Genomic DNA, 21,899 nt, shown 5'->3' on the forward strand with positions numbered 1-21,899 from the left:
CAAGGAATTTGACTTGGTGTATTGATGCTAAACAATTAACAAGGAAATAAAACAGAACTAGAAACAACTTAAATAATACAGAATAAGATATTACAATATATAAAATAGAATTTAAAAATGTAAAATATAAAAAACACAAAATGTACAAAAGGTGCGATGTAGGAGCTGTGCAGCGGACTAGGAGAAAAGAAACGGCAAAAACAAATTCAAGAAAGAGAAATTAAATGTATTTAAATGATTTCCCTAAATCTGATAAAATACTTTTTACCAACAATTCAGTTACATAATGTATAATTAAAGTTCCAATGAAAGGGCAGATAGATTTCTTTTTGTTTCTTTCTAGCAATGAGCTAGCTAAATGTAATGACATTTAGAGTATAACAAATAAGTTTAATGAGCATTTAAACAAGAACCTCATAACTGCTACCTCTTTGGCCCTGTGCGTACTCAAAGAGTGACATTAATGAATAAATAAATATTTTAGAAGATGTTTCACTGGATGCAAAATTAGAAAACTCCTGCTTGTCCCGTGTTAATAATCAACATTATGTCCAGAAAATTATAAAACTTAACTTACAAAAAAACTTGTTAGGTTAAAAATTGGAATTGAGACATATGAGATAGTTTAACTAAAACATACATTTTAATTGAATTGTAACTTTTATAAGTCTAATCATCTTAAAGCTCCTGTAACCGCGATGCTAATTGGATTACATGTATTTGAAATGGCTCAAAGTGACAAAACCACAGAGAACTATCACCTGGCCTGGCAGCTTTAACCTTATTGTGTTTTAGGGTCTTTCAGCTGGTTTTGGATTTACAATAACTTTACCATGCAGTATTTTCTCATGATATAAACAGCTGCTTCCAGTTTAAATAAATCCTGAAAAACAAACTGTATAAAACGGCTCTTTACAAAACAGTATACAGAAGGAGCCTAAATATTGATATTTCCCTTACAGGGAGGTGGAGACCAAAAACAGAGCAAAAAGGAAGTGGATTCTGATCTTGTGGTTTTTAATGTAAAATAATCTCAATTATTCTAAATATACTCTGTTGTTACAAGTTAACATTTTAATACTGCATATTTACCACTGTTACTTCCTTTTTATTTATTTTTTTCAAAAGCTTCCATTTGTCATCAAAAAAATTGGATGGTCGCAAGCATGTTTACAAAAAGATTTTGCTCTATCGGGATGTTAGTTTTATTTGTATTTGTCCACTTTTCAAACACAACTTTGTTTCCTTTCTTGTTTTGAGTGTTTTTCGTCATAGTTCAGCCTCTTTCAACAATTTCTACTTTATCTTAGAGAAGTCCAAGTTCAACTCAAACACATTCACACAAACTGGATAAACATAAAGATCCAGAGATAAGGGCGTGGAAAAGGGTTTTGTGACTTTCAGAGGGGAAACAGGGTGCCGATGACGCAAAGGAGTGAGGAGGGTGGAGGGTGTTGGAGGAGAAAGATAGAGAGAGTTATTCCTAATGACTGCAGTTTCTATTGTAGTGGAGCTCTGAGTCACAGTGGGGGGTCTGACAGACACAATCTATTTTCACACAAATCTCCATTCAGAGGGTCCCCTCTCAAACTCATTCTGCAGCCACATCTTTACCATCAACTGTCGACCTCCCTCCCTCCTCCCTCACATTCCTCCTCTTCCCCTGCTCCTCTAACCTCACTCATCTTTCACTTAATTACTTATTCATTCACAGCTATCTTTCAGGAGCATGAGGGTCTGTGTGTGAGTGAGGCTGAAAGCTCCCGACAAGCGGATGGAGCTTGTGAAGGAGTGTGTGAACATGAGGGAGCAGCGGGGCCTTTTAAACATTTTAAAGCACAAAACATTGGCAGGCTTTTTGTTCTCTTGGACTTTGTCTGAGGGTTTTTTTTTTTTTTCGAGCCAGTGTTTTGTCACTGCTGATGTTCTGCTCCAGCTCGAGATGAGGAGATCTCTTTGTGTGTCTCTCTCAGGGATGTGTTCGTGCAGGTGTGCGTTTGGCGAGAGAAGTTTGCGTCTCTGTCGGGATATGCAGCAGCTATCAAGACATTCCTCACGTTGACAGAGTGTTCCCTCACACCGGCCTATGAAAGTCTGTGAAACCTGAGAACTTGCTCGTATGTCAAACATGCAAAAGAAAAAGAGAAAAATAGCTAAAGGCTTTGTGTTAACATGAATGGAGGAAAAAATATTCCACCAAAAACCAAAGTCTTTCCACTTTGGGAACCCAGACTCAAGTTGTACCAACATGTCATCTTCATATTTAAAAAACTTTTACTCTGAGTTAAAGGTAAATTTACTCTCCTTGTAGATCTACATTGTTCAGGCTGCTCTGTTCTCATGAGGGAAATATGTCACTCTTGAATGTTAAATACTCCGTATGTTCATTAGCTGTTTGCTAACTGCGTCTCTCCACCACATGTTAAGACTGGTAGCAAACAGTGAGTTTTTTAGAGCTTTTTCTTTACTTAGACAAGCTGCCTGCTGTGGCACAGAGTGACGCTGATGAGAGCAGTGAACAAAAACAGAAAACTCTGTGAAACCAAAAAAATACAGCTGAAATACACTGAAAAGGGAGCTGCTGAGTTTGGTGATAACTCTCTGTGACTTTAGCTTTATTTGTGTCTTTTTCACGTGCAAGTATCCTTTAATCCTCTGTTATTAAAAAAAGGCTAAGAGGCTAAAGCTATGCTAACAGCTGTGCTTGACTGTCCTACCCATGCCGTATGCTTCCATTAGCATGCTAGCTCAGTGTGATTGAGCTAGCATCATGAAATACGAACACTGTTTGTTCAGTGTGTTGGTTAAAAATGTTAGCATCCTCACATTTGCTGATTACTGTACATGATAGCACAGGATATAGCAAAGGCTAATGGTACTTTATTTAAGTACCATTAGCTACTGGTCTAGTTAGGCATAAAGAGATAGAAATGTGGGAGCCCAATTGTACATCAATTCATTCGATTGTTGTCAGGTTATTTCAGTAAATAGTTTAAAGAGGACATATTATCCCCCCTCCTCCACCTTTTCAAACAGTCCCCCTGTGGTCTAAATGAAACATCTGTGCTGTGCTTTGTAAAATATAACATGAATCAAGCACCAGAGGAGGTTTGTGACCCTGTATAAACCAGCTCTCTCAGAACGCTCCGTTTTGGTGTGTGTGTCTCTTTAAATGAAATTAGCCCCTCCCCCTGAGTTTTCCCCGTAGACATCACTCCTCTGGAGAGAGAATAAAAATGGCCGACCTGTTTTGTTCTAGTCTGGGGATGGAGTCTATGGGTGGAGATACCAGGGGAGGGGAGGGGATTTTTTTTAACCAGAATCCCACTGTGACATCACAAGGAGAGCACATTTGAAACTGAGCATTTTTCTCTGTGTTGTAAGACTTATGCAGACCACAAACAAAGGACTGGATGGGTTTATTTCACATGTTGTGGGTCAGTAGACTCTCAGGTTACACAGATATATGTTCAAAAACACTGAAGAAGAGGATTTGTGTCTCCTTTAAAAGTATCAACATGCTGGTGCAAGTCGGGGTGTTCAAACTCAGAAGGATACATCATCAAGGGACTAAGAACTAAATCATTTCAGTTTAAACTTTTTGTCTTATCGGTAGATGTAAAGATATGCAATGACAGACGGAGGTGCTGCTTGTCAACAGGCAAGGCAGGCAACTGGTTGGGGGCCCCAGGTCAGTAGGGGGCCCCTGAGAGCTGACAGACTTTGAACCACAGCAGTGGCTCAAAATGCGCATAGTTTGCAATGACAGGAGGAAACCTCCCTAAGGAGGCCCCATCTGACTGCAACTATGTTAATGGAAGTCACTAAAGGAAAGAGAAGAGGAATATCCGTCTGGGAGTTAAAAAAGAAAAAGTAAGAGGGGGGTAAAAAGAAGAAAAGTGAAGTAGATGTTGACGATTAAATATAAAAATGAATGACTAAATGCGGCTAGTCTAGCCTTCACCAGCAGGGGGAGACACTTGAATAACAGAACTTCTCCTTGCATTAAATGATGGCGCTTGTTCTTTCATGTTTAACATTAGTTAACATAGCAGAACAACCTAAAGTGTGTCTTAACAACGTAACATATATAACATAACATATATAACATAACATATATAACATAACATATATAACATAACATATATAACATAACACATATAACATAACATATATAACATAACATATATAACATAACACATATAACATAACACATATAACGTAACACATATAACATAACATATATAACATAACATATATAACATAACATATATAACATAACATATATAACATAACACATATAACATAACATATATAACATAACATATATAACATAACACATATAACATAACACATATAACATAACACATATAACGTAACACATATAACATAACATATATAACATAACATATATAACATAACACATATAACATAACATATATAACATAACATATATAACATAACACATATAACATAACACATATAACATAACACATATAACATAACACATATAACATAACATATATAACATAACATATATAACATAACATATATAACATAACACATATAACATAACATATATAACATAACATATATAACATAACACATATAACATAACACATATAACGTAACACATATAACGTAACACATATAACATAACACATATAACATAACATATATAACATAACACATATAACATAACACATATAACATAACACATATAACATAACACATATAACATAACACATATAACATAACACATATAACATAACATATATAACATAACACATATAACATAACACATATAACATAACATATATAACATAACACATATAACATAACATATATAACATAACATATATAACATAACACATATAACATAACACATATAACATAACACATATAACATAACACATATAACATAACATATATAACATAACATATATAACGTAACATATATAACATAACATATATAACATAACATATATAACATAACATATATAACATAACACATATAACATAACATATATAACATAACATATATAACATAACATATATAACATAACATATATAACATAACACATATAACATAACATATATAACATAACATATATAACATAACACATATAACATAACACATATAACATAACACATATAACATAACATATAACATAACATATATAACATAACATATATAACGTAACACATATAACGTAACACATATAACATAACACATATAACATATATAACATAACATATATAACATAACATATATAACGTAACATATATAACATAACATATATAACATAACATATATAACATAACACATATAACATAACATATATAACATAACATATATAACATAACACATATAACATAACATATATAACATAACACATATAACATAACATATATAACATAACATATATAACATAACACATATAACATAACATATATAACATAACATATATAACATAACATATATAACATAACATATATAACATAACACATATAACATAACACATATAACATAACACATATAACATAACATATAACATAACATATATAACATAACATATATAACGTAACATATATAACGTAACACATATAACGTAACACATATAACGTAACATATATAACATAACATATATAACATAACATATATAACATAACACATATAACGTAACACATATAACGTAACATATATAACATAACATATATAACATAACATATATAACATAACACATATAACATAACACATATAACATAACACATATAACATAACACATATAACATAACATATATAACATAACACATATAACATAACATATATAACGTAACATATATAACGTAACACATATAACATAACACATATAACATAACACATATAACATAACATATATAACATAACATATATAACATAACACATATAACATAACACATATAACATAACACATATAACATAACATATATAACATAACATATATAACATAACATATATAACATAACACATATAACATAACACATATAACATAACATATATAACATAACATATATAACATAACACATATAACATAACACATATAACATAACACATATAACATAACACATATAACATAACATATATAACATAACATATATAACATAACATATATAACGTAACATATATAACATAACATATATAACATAACACATATAACGTAACACATATAACATAACACATATAACATAACATATATAACATAACATATATAACGTAACATATATAACATAACATATATAACGTAACATATATAACATAACATATATAACGTAACACATATGACGTAACATATATAACATAACATATATAACATAACACATATAACGTAACATATATAACGTAACATAATGGTGATGAACGCTGCTTTGAGGGGACCAAAGACTAAAAAAACACACACACATTTTATTCTAGACTCTAGAATCGTTATAGTAAAGCCAGAAGACCACCAATGTCAGTAGGATTCATCCTCTGAATGGTTGTTTAATTGGAATCCATAGTAGTTCAGATATTTTAGTTAAGACCAGAGATAAAAATTGACCAACAGACAGACATCCCTCGAACCATAAAATGTTAATCTGGTTCGAGATATATTTGCCACAGCATCATAAAGTTTCTTACATTGTGTTTCAGCTGCTTCCTTCCTTTGTAGAGCTCGTTCTCTTTATACTCTTTTTTTTTGCTCTGACCTCGCTGGATCTGTCAGTGCCTTCATGCTCAGCTGTTGGTCATGACCGGCTCTGGCTCATACAGTCCATTGACTTTGTCTATCATCTCTGCACGCAGCAGTAACTCAAAAAAATGCAAGTTCTGTCCCCCCCCCCCCCCCCCCCAAGCCTTACAGGTTTCAATTCACCCCCAACCTTTCACCACACATATACACACATATATACACACACCAAGTTCATTAATACGAGTCAGGTCACTGAGGTCATGCAGAAGATGCGTAAAAGTTGAAGTGAAGTCTTGCTCCGGGGGACAGAGTGTCCAGTAAGGATTTAGAGAATGACAGAATCTTTCCACAGGCTGCATGAGAAGGTGTCCGTCTCACCGTGTTCCCAGAGAGCTGAAGCTCTAATCTAGTAATCCTATCCCAACAATCCCCACAATGTATGCTTCCAACACGCTGCCTTCCCTCGCTGCTGACATCAGAGTTCACAGATAAGGTGGCTAACTTTCACCCCCTATTGTCCTGTCACACTAAATGAAAAATGGTCCATCAGGGTTGCTGGAATGCGTCGGTGTGTTTTGGAAGAAGCCTGCAGCAACAGCTCCATCGGGCTGCATTACTTTAAGGTGGTGTTGCCTTCCAAGCCCAAGTGTTGACGTAGTGCCACTATAGCATCAAGTTTGAAGCTTTTTAAGTTGCATCAATGTTAAACAGTCGGGATTTTATGTAGACAAAGTGCGTTTACAATTGCAAACAAGAAAATGTCAAGCTTTAAACGAGCGTGAGCAGCATGGAGGGAAAAGCAAACACTGTGGGCTTTATAGGGCATAAACACGACTCCACCGCACTCGAGCGAGATGATGGAATAAATATTGTAGATAAACATGCTCGCAGATTGAAGCCTGACTCACTTAGATGGGAAAAAAAAGATCTCAATGGTGATTCAATGTAAATATCCTGTCCTCTATAAATGACCCCATGGCACACGATGGTGGATCAAAAATCACAAAAAGCAACTCGGACAGAAAATGACCACAAGCCATTTTTTGCTCTGTCCCAGGTGTTTTTCATTCATGAAACACGCCACTGCGGGGGGATAACAGCCAGGATGTGGCAACCCAGGCAGCATCTGGATTTGAGCCTGATGTGCCTAGAGCTCTAAGTGAGGGGCACACTCGCACTCTCCAGTCTTCACAGTCTCATCCCTTACCCTGAGCTTCCGTTAGATCTATCCCTCCGAGTTAAAAAAAAACATATGAGACCATTTTGTAGTCTTTTTGTTGTTTAAATGCTGATTTATGTGACAGCGAGGGATGCATGACACAAGAGCTCGAAGAAAGATTGAATCAGAGATAGATATGAAAACGGAGGATCAAACAGGAGTGAAGGGCGGGATGTACTCCGTTCACTATGTTTGTTTCTTTCATTGCTGCTTCGGTTGTGTTGGACAGATAAATAGTAAAAATCTGCTTCTCTTTAAAGATTAAAAAAAAGATTTAGATAGGAGCCTAATGGCTGACTGCAGTCTTAACCCTGACACTGACGCTTCAACCCACCAAAAGCTTCTCCCTGAAACCTCCCAGCTTCACTCGACCTCAGCCAGTAAATACAAAACAGCTTTTTCCGCCTCTCAGTACCAGGCACTACATACATCAGAGCCTGAGCGGATGCCAATCGCCTGATGTCCGATCATTCATCAAACCCACGATGGCAGGCCCTCCGTGTTAAGAGTTTCAGAGTTGCAGAGTGCTGGCTGAGCCTGCGCCCTATCACTGTCAGATCAGCTGAGTGAAGGGCATGTCAGGAGTAAGATTTGTGGAAATGTTTGCTTATATGTGGATGACTGGGTTCTGATCCCTTGAGAATATGCCTCCAGTGAACAGCCAAAGCCCTAATGAGCAGAAGATGTGTGAAAAGTCCCATTGTGGTAAAAGTTTCCTGTGTATTTTCTCACTGGTGAGAGGAGAGCACTAATACAAAAGAAGGATGGAGAAGAGGATGAAAAGAGTGAGGCATGAAAGACACATCCTGCACAAGTTCATGAAAAGAGGAAGGAGGCAGTGATTGTTATTATTTGTTTTCCCATGTTTTTCCTCTCCATTTTTGGACCTCGTAAAGACCTCCTTGGCTCTATTTGTGGTCCGGTTCCTCCACAGCTGTTATTTTTTTGAATCATCTTTTCTTAGCAGCTGTTCAGGCTGTAATAGAGGCCTGGGAGATTTTTTTACTTTGATGCATACACATTTTCAGACACATGTTGTGTACCCCTGAGTTTTTTGAGAAAATAAATTGCAGAAGAATCCTTTATCTCCCACAGGTGGATCAAGCGGGAATATTCTAGTAAACTACCAGATATGCGATCCGTCTGCCAATAAGTAATTCCCTTAAAGTCTTTATATGCAATTTTTTGATCCAGCAGATGTCGCCCTTGAGCACCAGCATGAAACCAAAACAACTCACGCTGCATTGTTGTGTTAGCATGCTAATGCTAGCGATCTTTATTATGCTCGTATCTTCACACTGCATGTAAATTTACCTGAAATGAGCGTGATCTAGAAACACAGTTAAGCAGTGAGTACAGTATGTTATTCTTCTTTTCTCTAGTCCCTCAATTAAACAACTTTTATACACGAGGGGAGGAGTCAGGCGGCCGTCCTGGCGATGTAAACAAAGTGAAGATAGGACTCTGAAAACTCTGAAAACATCACAGACAGTGGGACTCGGGTGTTACACCCATTGTAGACAGTCATGACTCACAGAGTTATTTTCAGAGGAGATACTTGATTTCTACATTTAAGTGTGAAAAATCACATAGAAAGACTTTAAGTAGAAATATTTCCACAATGTTGTAGGATTGAGAAATATTTTGACTATAAATCTTTTAAAATTCTCGGAAACACGGAGCGTAAAGACTTGACAAACTTGATTTAAGAGGCTGCTGTGATCGGGGTAGTTTGTGGGGTGATTGTGCTCAGATGTCAGAGTGGATTCTTTACTTCTCTTCATCACAGAGTACAATGAACACTTTGTCATGTGAAGGTAAAGGGGGGCAGGTAGAACTTCAGTTAGAGCATAAAAGTGTATTTCTTCATTACAAACCTTTCCTGCTGCCACTCTTAATAGAAGTGAGTACCCTTAACACACACACACACACACACAGACACACACACACACACACACACTCACACTCACACTCACACACACACACACACACACACACACTCACACTCACACTCACACACACACACACACACACACTCACACACACACACTCACACTCACACACACACACACACACTCACACACACACACACAGGTCACATTTTTAAAAAGCTGTGGTTTATTGTCGACATACAATAGATTTGATTTCCCTGAAAGAGCTAGAGGATGTTTGATATAAATAATTAGCTTTATTTCTCAGTGAACTTCTTTGTCTCCAGCACTCCACCCTTCCTTCTCTCTCTCTCTTTCCCTCTCTACTTGGGGTCATAATGTTTAATGGGTGGCCTGCTGTTAACCCTATGACATCTGGCGCAAACACAGGGACCCATTTAGGGGCCTACTCAAAACAGCTAAAAGTCAACGGAGAACAATCAATCACATTGGGCACGGGACTAAATTCTAAAACGATCACTCAGATCTCACCTCACTTTTAAAGCCTGATGTGGAAACTCCATCAAAGTTGAGACTGAGTGTCCAAAAAGTCTTACTGAAAATAAATCATTTTTATGAGAAATCCTAATTAAATAAAACAACTCTTTAAAGGCTTTATATGTGATGTTTTGATCCAGCAGATGGCGCCCTTGAGCACCAGCATGAAACCAAAACAACTCGCGCTGCATTGTTGTGTTAGCATGCTAATGCTAGCGATCCTTATTATGCTCGTATCTTCACACTGCATGTAAATTTACCTGAAATGAGCGTGATCTAGAAACACAGTTAAGCAGTGAGTACAGTATGTTATTCTTCTTTTCTCTAGTCCCTCAATTAAACAACTTTTATACACGAGGGGAGGAGTCAGCCGGCCGTCCGGGCGATGTAAACAAAGTGAAGATAGGACTCTGAAAACTCTGAAAACATCACAGACAGTGGGACTCGGGTGTTACACCCATTGTAGACAGTCATGACTCACAGAGTTATTTTCAGAGGAGATATTTGATTTATATATTTAAGTGTGAAAAATCACATAGAAAGACTTTAATCAGTTAGAAGTTTGAGTCTGTCTGCGTTGCTCGTTGCATTTCGATTGACATCTGCCTGACAACAGTGACAATAAGTTTACCTCACACTGAGTGCAAACAGGCAAAGGGCTGCTGTGTGACTTTTCTTACAAATAGGATTGTGAATTTAACTGCTATATTATTTCAGTGAATATCCGAGTATGTCCATGGCAAAGTTAAACAATACAAAATGATTAAGATGCAATCGCATACTGACTCTCTATTGGCTTTAAGGATTTTGTCTTTTTGTATTGATTTCTTCTACAAATTCATTTTAAGCATCAAACTGCTTCATAATGATTGTGTGATTTTGTGCGTCAGTAAAGCAGAGTGCCTCTGTCCCAATGCCCGACACAAGACGGTGCCCACTTCCTCCCATTGAACCGGCCAAAAATGGCCTTCCCCTGCAGCCATGGTGGGAGAACTGGGACTGACAATGGCAGAGCAGGATGGACACGAGATCACAGACTGTGGTATAACCCTTACATACATAAACATGAAATGACTCCCAAGACATTCTGACTCCAACAACTATGTTTTTTTTGTTTTTTGTCTGGGACAATAATGCAAAAAGCTAATCCAAAATCTTTTCACTGACAATAGAAGGATCTGTGTGTGTGACTGTTTACGTCTAGTGACGCTGCATACTTTAATATAAGGATGATGAAGCAGATTGGTTCATAATGATCCTCACATTTCAAAACCTGAAGACATGATTTAAGCACACTGTTATCTCTGGCTCCTCACATGTGGTGAGAGAGAGTGATTAGCCGAGAGGCCTCGAAGCCTTAGCACAATATTGAACACATGTTAAAACTATTATTTTGGGTCGTGGAAAAAGTCAAGATCACTGAATTTTCTTCTGTTGTTTTGAGAGCAATAGGAGGAAATGATCCGAACACGTTCTGGCTTCAGAGACAGGTGATCATGAAACTGGACCTGGCTCGACACAAACAAACACAGTGTGACCTTGTGAAACCTCAGCTGTGAAATATGCACACCGATCCAGTTCCTACATGTCACACACAGGCTGTGGTCTGGACTTAAGAGTGCAAGGCCATTTCCTTTAAGTCTGCCCCCCACCCCACCCCACCCCACCCCACCCCACCCTCAACTCCCCTCCCCCCAATCTCATTTCCTCCATACCCAAACAAAAGCGGCTTCTCTGGGAAAAGTGCTCGGCCACTTATGTTTTCCCCGTGCAGCCCAAACAGACTGTTTACAAGGTACAGAGCACTTTAGCTTTAGCCAGAAAGCACGCAGGCCTAAACAGTGTACTCAACTTAGCTCACCCAAGCATTCAATTCAAAACTTCTAAAGGGAGAAACAACAAGAGATTAAGCATCGGGTGAACTGCGCAGCTTTCAGAGTTTGTTCATCACTACCCTCCCGCTTTGATCCGGCTCTTAAGGAGCAGTTTCCCCAGGTGGGCTCCCACTGTCAGAGCTAACTCCTTGTTTAGCATGTTTCTAATGAACTCAGCTTCAGCTGGACACTCTTCAAAGCAGGCAGAGTGAAGGGCGTTTCTCCCAGGGGGGGGGGGGGCAGATCAGAGGGGTCAGAACGAGGATACTACTCATGAGATGGAATCAATAGAACATTATGTTCTTTAGGAGAGCGAGGAAGGCACAGACTTTTATGGACCAGAAAGGCCTTCAGTGTCCACAGAATGCAACATTTGAGTCATTTGTTGAAAAAGGATGGACAGGAATTTGCAAAAGGTCAGATTCATGAAACTTCCATGGTCAGAGGAAAAAAAAAAAAAAAAAAAAAACTGAAACAGCACAACAGAAGATCAAGAGGACAAATATGTTTTTTTGAAGAGGCAAAGTTACATTTTGTTTAGTTACATAAATGTTAAGTCATGACAGTGGAAACCAGAGAGCCTAAAAATATATATATATATTTTGAGTTTGCTAGAGAAACATTTACATGCGTCTGTTTTATAACTAAAAGAGTCCTTAACTACCCAGGAGTGAATTATTGCATCCAATAAATTTCTCTATTTTCATTCCCAGAAAAAAGTAAGGCTAAGCTGCAGCACTCTTGTGGGCGTTGGTGGCACTGCAGGTGAGCAGCCAAAGCTAATGTGCATTAAAGCGCCCCCACTACACTTCTGATTAAATGGTTTCCCTTTAAAATTTGACTTTGGAAGTGACCAAATGTTTTAATGAGCACTCAAATTTAAGTTCAAGCCATATTGAGTCTGGGATTGACCGCCCTACAGAAACTGTTACTTTAAACATCAGTTGAGCATGAGGCCCAAAAATTTAATTGTCCAACCTCTCTAGACCCAGTCCTTCATGTTTGAGTTACCAAGACAAGTCAGTCCAAACACTTCAAAGTTAGAATACTCAGTTTTATTCACCAGCAACACAACAATGCCCAATCGTCAGACTCCAGCCTTCAACTGGTTGTTCGTTGGTATTGGTTCGCCCAGGTGGGTCCCCACCGTCAGTCCAACCTCCTTGGCAGCATGTTTCTCAGAGACCTCAGGTTTCAGCTGGAAGCCCTTCTCCCTGTCGAAGTAGTCCATAGGCGTGAAGGAGAGCGGCTCTTCTGCCTTGAGGCCCTGCAGCCGTTTGCGCCAGCCCTCCAGCATGGTGCCGCGTGCCTCAATGGGAATGTGGGACGGAGCCCAGAAGATCTGAGGGGCCAGAACCTGAAAGCCACAGTAGTGCAGGATGCCATTCTGCAGAGAGAAACGAGAGAATTGATTTAAAATCACTGTGTGGTAACATCTGTCTCAATGCTCAGCTTAGTTTCTTTAAGCAATACCTGCAGAGGCCACAGTGTCACATTAATGTCTCCGTTGATGCCGTTTGCACTGAACATCGACTCATGAGACCCTGTGGTGAAGGACAGCATGGCTTTCTTGTCCTGCACAGAGAGCAAGCAAATATTTTTTAAATCCCACAACATGTACTGAAAAACTCATTTATTTGAAGCCTTACCTTGAAGATTCCCTCACTGTATCGCTTCTCTTGTGAGTAAGCATAGCCCAGTGTGAGCACCCGGTCCATCCAGCCCTTCATGATGGCAGGAACAGTGAACCAGTACATGGGAAACTGCAAAAAACATTATTGAAAGTTACTATAGTGCCAAAGGGCTTCACTTAAAATGCATTACTGGCAGTCAGCTCTATACACCTGAAAGATGACGAGGTCCGCCTGAGAGAGTTTGCGTTGCTCCTCAGTGATGTCATCAGACAGTTTCCCACCCTCCCAGGCCAGTTTGGTCTCCTCTGCATAGCGGAAGTGATCTGCATTCTTAACTTCTCCTGCAGAGACAATACAATTTATTTCCGGTCACTCCAAAAGAACAATCAAGTTGAACTTTAGAGCATGAGAGAGAAAAAAATAAAAAAAAGGTTTAATACCAATGATGTCCTGGGCAGTGGCAATGGCTTTAAACTTCAAAGCATACAGGTCAGACACTTCCACTGTGAAGCCCTGAGCAGTTAATATTTCCACAGCAGCGTCTTTGGCCGCAGCATTGAAGGAGCCGGAGCTCTGGTGGGCATACACGATGAGAACTTTCTTGCCTGCTAAACCCAAGACAGAAAAGGTTTGAATTAGCAAAAGGTCAGAGGAACATTTTTTAAAAAGTTGGAGCACTAAGCAGGCATTTGTAACACACACATTCAGAATCGCTGAAAATACAAGAACAGAGGGAAAAGAAAAACTCACTCATTCTGGAGAAAAGATGTCAACTGAGGCTGATGAGTGCTACTATAATCTTGCCTATAGATGGAAATCCTACCTCATGACAAACTGACACTGCTGTTTTTATACACCTGGGAGGGCGGGGCTTGCTCTCTGTCACAGCTGCTGTCAATCAGCAATCAATGTCATCACCCAATCAGGTCACAATAGAGGATCTTCTCAGGACTCTCAGCAACAGATCCACATATCTGTCACTCAAACTTCACTGGTTTTCAACCCAGAAGTGGAACTTATAAACCACAAAAAAGCATAGAAGATGCTAAGTATACCAAAATACACAAAGATGCAGATTTATATTGAATATGTTCAAGCAGATCCTGCAGATCTTCTGCCTCAAGATTTAGTTTATTTGTGATTTTTCTTGTGTTTAAACCGTACTTAAAGTTCTCAAGGGGCGCTGGTGGTGCAGTGGTTAGTGCATGCACCCCATGTATGGAGGCTATAGTCCTCCAAGCAGGCAACCCAGGTTCAAGTCCTGCCTGTGGCTCCTTTCCCACATGTCATTCCTCTCTCTCTCCCTTATTTCCTTTTTTTTTTTTTTTTTTTTACAAGTTATTTTTATTGAAGGGTTTTTTTAATTTAAAACAGAAACAGACAATGGGAAAAAAAATACAAGGAAAAACTCTAAACATAAATTATTCAGAAGCTAAATGTTCCCAAGCCTGCCTGCAAGTTCCCACCCCCCCCCCACACACACACACACACACACACACCCCACACATGTTCCCAGTTTCCTACATACATATATCCACACAAACCTAAATACATACATATAAATCAATAATAATTTATTAAAAAAAATAATAAATAAAATAAAAAACATGAAGAATACAATTCATGCCTCCATGTTGTCCTAAAATATTTTCATGTTGTCAGAAATAGACTATGGACTGACAAGCCCCTTATTGGTGCCATAGATAACATAAGACCACATGCAAAATATTCACAAATATTTCAAAGGGTTGGTCTGGTGTAAACCCCCTTGTGACATGATGTTGTCAATATACATTTAAAGAGCGATTGTTTTACCTGTATACATTTTTAGTGAGAAAATACAGTATTTTATTCTCTCCCTTAAATCAAACTTTATCCACTGTCCTCTCTCTCCATTAAAGCCACAAAAACACCAAAAAAGAAAGTTCTTAAAACTATTTTCAATAAGAGCAGGTAGTTTAACAGGTCAGAAAAAAGGGGAAGCATGCATTAAGGCTGAATGTTGTTTCCCCATCCTGGACTAACCAGAAAGAGGTCTTTAGGTCTGCACTGTAACCGTGTTTGTCTCTGCGTACAAGATGTTCAAACGTTATACTTCGCTCCTCTAACTGTCTTCAGACCACATGAAGCACATGTGGTCCGATCCTCTCACTCTACAGTTACTGCTCTCCAGCTCTGTTTTCCTTTACATTACTTTCCTCTGAAGAAACCATCGCTTGCGGTCGTAGCCCACTCACGCATACTGCCCTGTAAAAAAAAGAAAAAAGTGAAGACTCAGCAGTGGACATCAAAGGCGTCCCAGACGTGTGCTGGCACACATCTGGGACTTAAAATCCGTCCAATGTCACGTCTGTGCATCCACTAAGGAGGAGGAGGGGGGGGGGATTTAAGGAGGAAATCCTAATTTCATGCATACTAATACGCCACATGAGAGAGACATATGGAGACCCTTTGTCATCCCATTGTCTCTCCTTTTTCTCTCTTATTAAATATGAGTTGTAAGAACCAGTAGGAGCATTATTTGTAAAACCACAGCTTGTGATCTTCACATTTAAAATGATGAGGCCCTCTTATATTTATGAGGCCTCGTCTTTTCATCTCTGTGTCCTCTCTGGTTTTTTTTTTTTACATCATTACGTCGCTCATCATACTGAGCCCGTGGCTGTGTTCCCTCTGTTGTGACGGGAAGGGATCATGTGTTTGGCTGGGAGCTATGTTTTCATGATTTGTGATGTATTGAGCTACATGATCCCACACTGATTTGATCCCACACTGTGTGATGTACTACTCTTTAAGTGCATTTCATACTGCCTGTTACACATGTGTGCAGCTGCAGGCTCTCAGCACTGTTTACATTTCCTATAAAGGCGACATGTGCAGCCCACCTGTAGGAGCTGATTCACACAAAACCACAATGTAATGAAAGAGTTCTTATAGGAGCATTAAAACGGTGCATATGCAGAGATGCAAGGCTGTGCTTTTCTGTTAGATTAATGCTGAATCACTGTGTGAAATGTAGCCTACAGTGCCATCATGTGGTCAAAACAGGAAAGTGCAGGGATTTTCCTTTTAAATTCTTCTGCTGAGTTCACTTTTAAATAAGTTGCTATAGTGTTCAGATGCTCACATAAAAAATAAATGAAAGTGTAGACTTTATTTTTTTACTTTTAATTTTTTTATATCACTGAATTTAACTAGAAAACACTTTTTAATCCATGGGATGACTGTTCATTTAACCTATGTTTGAGGGGACTGGTGTGCTTTATTGAGAGTCTACAGTGTGTCCAGTAAGGACAACACTTAAAAACGTGTGGACTTGTGTTCTTGAAAATAAATATAAATAGCTGAAGAAAAGTTTCTTAAAAATAACCTTTAGCAAAGTTTTTTTTTATCTGGTCGTCTACAGTTCTAATTTCTTTGGAAACGGGTGTCTCTGTGGATCTGGTGAAACTTTGGCCTCTTCATCTTCAGCACAAACAAACTACTGCAGTGGAGTGTGTATGACAGTGTGGCAGCTGTTGTGTATGTGAGTGCTAATGGGGATCCTAATAAAGAAAAAAGAAAGAAAGAAAGAAAGAAAGACAGCTGATATGTTGGATGCAAGGCAGACTGTGAATGACAAGAGGTCAACATAGGGGTGATGTCTTTTTAGCGTCTGTATTCTACCTTTAAAAAAACATATATATATATATATGTATATATATATATATATATATATATATATATATATATATATATATATGGCAAGCCGTTCAGGAAATTAATACATTGAATGAAACTTTGAATATATGGAATGAAACTTTAAATATATGGAATGAAACTTTGAAAATATGGAATGAAACTTTGAATGGAAGTCTGTAGTGTTATTTCAGCTAACAACTCAGAGACTAAAAAATCCCTAAAGATGGATGCACAAAGTGAGCTCAGCAATGATTGTTGAACATTACTACTCATAAGCAGTAAAAGTGTTCCAATAATTGAACTATGATCTTCAAGGTGACACGTTTTTTTTTACATGACAAATAGCCACAAACAGCCATATATATATATATCTATATCTATATAGATATAGATATATATCCCCGTTTTACCACTAGATGTCGACAATGTGTGGTTTCACCTCTAATGCACACATTGATTAGATGGTTTACAGTCTGTGAATATCTGCCAAAGCCTGAGGAGGTGATAGGTCTAATGTGAGTGATATCCATCCAGATGGGGAGTCATTAAACTCTGGTTTTGTTCTGGCAGAAGAAGCGTGATTGTAAAGCAAGAAAACAGCCACCTTTAACAGATTAATGTCACTGATCCAATCACTGGAGCGACCATAAGTAAACCTCGCTGAAGGATTTATTATGATGGTTTTGGCGCGGTCACTTCACTGACACCAGGCAGGACAATAAATTCAAAGTGATTCAAGTTGCAGCTTTGCAGAGGGCTCTAAAATATCTTACATATTTCTTCCAACTCCCAACTTCCACTCCCTGTTTCACTATCATAATAATCACATTTTTACCTGAGATTAGATTAAAACAAACATCTCAACTAAGACACAGATTTATAGTTATTTATTTAAGTCTTCTGGAGAGCAGTACGCACAGTTCCTAACTAACTTGTTGCATCGCCTGCAACAAGGGAATCCCGCTGTCTCACAAACTAGAAATGTAGCAGCTGCTCCACAGTCAAGAAATCATTAAAAGTTTGCAGCTTGAAGATATCACAAAAGTTTGTGAAAGGTGAAGACATTAGAGCTCAGCTTTATATCAAACAGCTGCTTCTTTGGCTTCCTTTTCTCAAACCAGAAGCTGTTCTTGTGATTTTCTAATGAAACAGAAGTGGACACATGTGGTCAATTATAAACATCATTTGTTGTGTTGAGTGAATGTGATCAGACGCCAGCCAAGCTTGGATTAAGTGTAACTCCATCACGGATATCTCCAACGTATGAGCTTTATGTTTAATTTCATGTTGCTGTCACGTCAGATTTTGAGTGTTAAATTATTGAAATTCAAATATATATCAAATACTTTTCATCAACTTTGTCTTGATTGTGTGCTTAAATTTTTTTACCCTTCTGACTTCTGTTGTATTTGCTTATTTGTTAAAGTCTTAATATGTGATTGTTCACACTTAAATATATAAATCAAGTATATCCTCTGAAAATAACTCTGTGAGTCATGACTGTCTACAATGGGTGTAACACCCGAGTCCCACTGTCTGTGATGTTTTCAGAGTTTTCAGAGTCCTATCTTCACTTTGTTTACATCGCCCGGACGGCCGGCTGACTCCTCCCCTCGTGTATAAAAGTTGTTTAATTGAGGGACTAGAGAAAAGAAGAATAACATACTGTACTCACTGCTTAACTGTGTTTCTAGATCACGCTCATTTCAGGTAAATTTACATGCAGTGTGAAGATACGAGCAGAATAAAGATCGCTAGCATTAGCATGCTAACACAACAATGCAGCGCGAGTTGTTTTGGTTTCATGCTGGTGCTCAAGGGCGACATCTGCTGGATCAAAACATCACATATAAAGACTTTAATGAATTCTTTGCATCTGTTCTTTACCACTAAAAATGTTCCACCTATAGTCCAACATCCAAATCACATCAGGGCATTTGTACTGATCTTAATGTGGATTATGCTCACTGAAGTCAGCGCTCTATAGGATTGACTTTAACATTCAACCAAGTCAAAAGAAAACAAGATTTCAAAGTCATCAAAGATATTGAAATATTTCAGGAACAAACTGAGACAAGTTGATCAATCTTTCGTCTTTATCAAAGTATTCTCGTTTCTGATGAAAACATGGAGAGAAGAATGTTGTATTGTATCTTTTTCTTACCTTTAGTTCCTCATTTAGCTCTAACATGACACCTTACTATCCTTATTACTGTGATTTAAGACCGTCTGATCAGACTGGATTATTAGTTCTATTCCCTATAAAGAGCTCAGCTCAGCTGCAGGCCCAGTTTGACAAGGGTGCAAAAGGTTGCATTGCACCTTCTTTTTAAACTTCTGCACCCTTAATTGAATGGATGCAAAACATTTTTTTTACAATAAGTAATGAAGGCTTTTAGTGGATAACAGTAACTCAGATCGTGTTTATAACATCCATGATCTGATGGTCATGATAGGTGCATGTGACCTGTCTGTCCACATGCAGGACGCCGTAACCCATAACACCTACTCCACCACCTCGCTGCAGCTGCACCCCCCTTTAATCTCAGATGAACCCCTAATCATGTTGTTCTAAAACCGGGCTTGAGCTGCATATTTCCTTCCATAAATCTTCATTTGCTGGATTTGGCCGGACCTGAGTGACCATGTCTTTTTAATCAGAGTACACTCCTGAGCAATAAATTGCCCTCAGTTCATTCCAAAAGAGTACAATCATCTGTTTTAGCATACAGCTGTGCGTTTGTGACTGGACATGTAAGTTTCCTGGCAATGGAGGGTTGCAAAATATTGTGACATAATTCCATGTTTATGCAAGAAAAGGGAAAGTAAACAAAGCAGAATTGACATTTTGCATCTGCAAAGATACGTCATAATCTGATTGCTGTTTCTCACTTTGAATATTTCTGGTTTTATTTTTTATTTTTTTCTCTGACATTGTCGTTCAGTCTTATATAAGATGAAATAACTGTATTTTAAATATATGAACTAACTGCTCGACTTCTGCTTCTCAGACTCATCTTGTCTTCTCCCGCGTCGTCTGCTCTGTTCTCTTTGAGATAATATATTTATATGTGTGCCTGTAGATCTTCCTGAGCCAAAGCCCCTGAAGGCAACACGATGAAGTGATGTTCAGTGAACTGTGACGGCGTCAAGCAGCCAGACACAGAGACACATCATTATCAAAGAGGATGACAGGAGAAACCTTGTGCATATTTATTTAATGTTACAGCACAGACACACAGCGAGATAACAGTTTCCAGAGCAAACTCTCCGACAGAAGTGAAATCTGTGTCTTTATCTCGGTTATTATGATCTCGGCCCCTGAGGAGGCACAAACAGGTGTTCTCTGTAATGTCTGTCTCACCGCATCAGAAGCTCTGTTTAAGTAGTTAGAAGGAGCAGCAAATTGAAGTTTTCAAGGATAAAACTCAAATTTTAAACGTACAAAAACTTCAGACAGGCGTTCCCCGGTGTCATCCCTCTACCCTGCTTTTTTACTTAAGCTTCACTTTATCACTTATGTTCAATTTACTTCCTCTTCCTGTTACTCTCTGTCGTTCTTTCTCCACTTTGGGAACCATTGCCCTAACATATAAAACCATGATAGTGTTACGGTTTGTTTTGTTTTCAATAAACACTTTTTATGCCTTTATTGTAGAGATAGGACGGTGAGGGAGAGAGAGAGAGTGGGGAACGACATGTGGGAAAGGAGCCACAGGTTGGATTTGAACCTGGGCCTCACAGCCTCTGTACATGGGGCACGCGCACTAAGCTGCTCATTTTAGACTATTCTGGTATATTTTAGTTATTTATTACATTTTTACGTGTAAACTTTAATCTCCAAATTGGTTAGACGGTTGCCTGTAGAAAAAGAGACACATTTCTGCAATCTCTACATTTATGACCAGCATTTTTATTGTTTTCAAATGTTTTACAACAGTGCAATACCAGACAATAAACGATATAGAACAACAACCCAACAAGGGAAACACTATCAATGTAAGACAAAAAAAAAAAAAAACAGACCTGACAAACAAAAATTATAATTAAATTAAATTAAATACAGAAATAAAGCAGGACTATTAAAAAATATATATATATATATAGATATAAATTTAAAAAAGTAAATAATAAAAATAAGTTAAAATTCTGCAATCTCTACATTTAACGCCTAATTAAAACCATAGACTGTAAATATTAAAAAATATTTTTTTAAAAGTAAAAAATTAAAACATATTATTCAAACGAGAATAGATTATGTTTCCACTGAATTTATAATCATTTCACCTGCTGTTTATTTGAGAGTTGACCAAAGTATCTTGAGCAGTATAATAGATGATTGGCTTTTC

At 37.8% G+C, this 21,899-nt stretch overlaps 1 protein-coding gene across 1 annotated transcript; it reads right to left on the bottom strand.

Annotated features, from left to right (window-relative positions):
- Positions 1–13,319: 13,319 nt before the first annotated feature.
- Positions 13,320–16,110, bottom strand: LOC132987528 (NAD(P)H dehydrogenase [quinone] 1-like). The gene is made up of 6 exons (XM_061054644.1): positions 16,107–16,110; positions 14,310–14,618; positions 14,080–14,210; positions 13,885–13,998; positions 13,709–13,810; positions 13,320–13,622 (listed from the first exon to the last, which is right to left on the bottom strand). The coding sequence occupies exons 1-6, from the start codon at positions 16,108–16,110 to the stop codon at positions 13,323–13,325; spliced, it is 960 nt and encodes a 319-aa protein (XP_060910627.1). The 3' UTR covers positions 13,320–13,322.
- Between the last annotated feature and the right edge of the window lie 5,789 nt (positions 16,111–21,899).

Source organism: Labrus mixtus, chromosome 13, assembly GCF_963584025.1.
Source record: "Labrus mixtus chromosome 13, fLabMix1.1, whole genome shotgun sequence".
Classification (NCBI taxonomy): domain Eukaryota; kingdom Metazoa; phylum Chordata; class Actinopteri; order Labriformes; family Labridae; genus Labrus; species Labrus mixtus.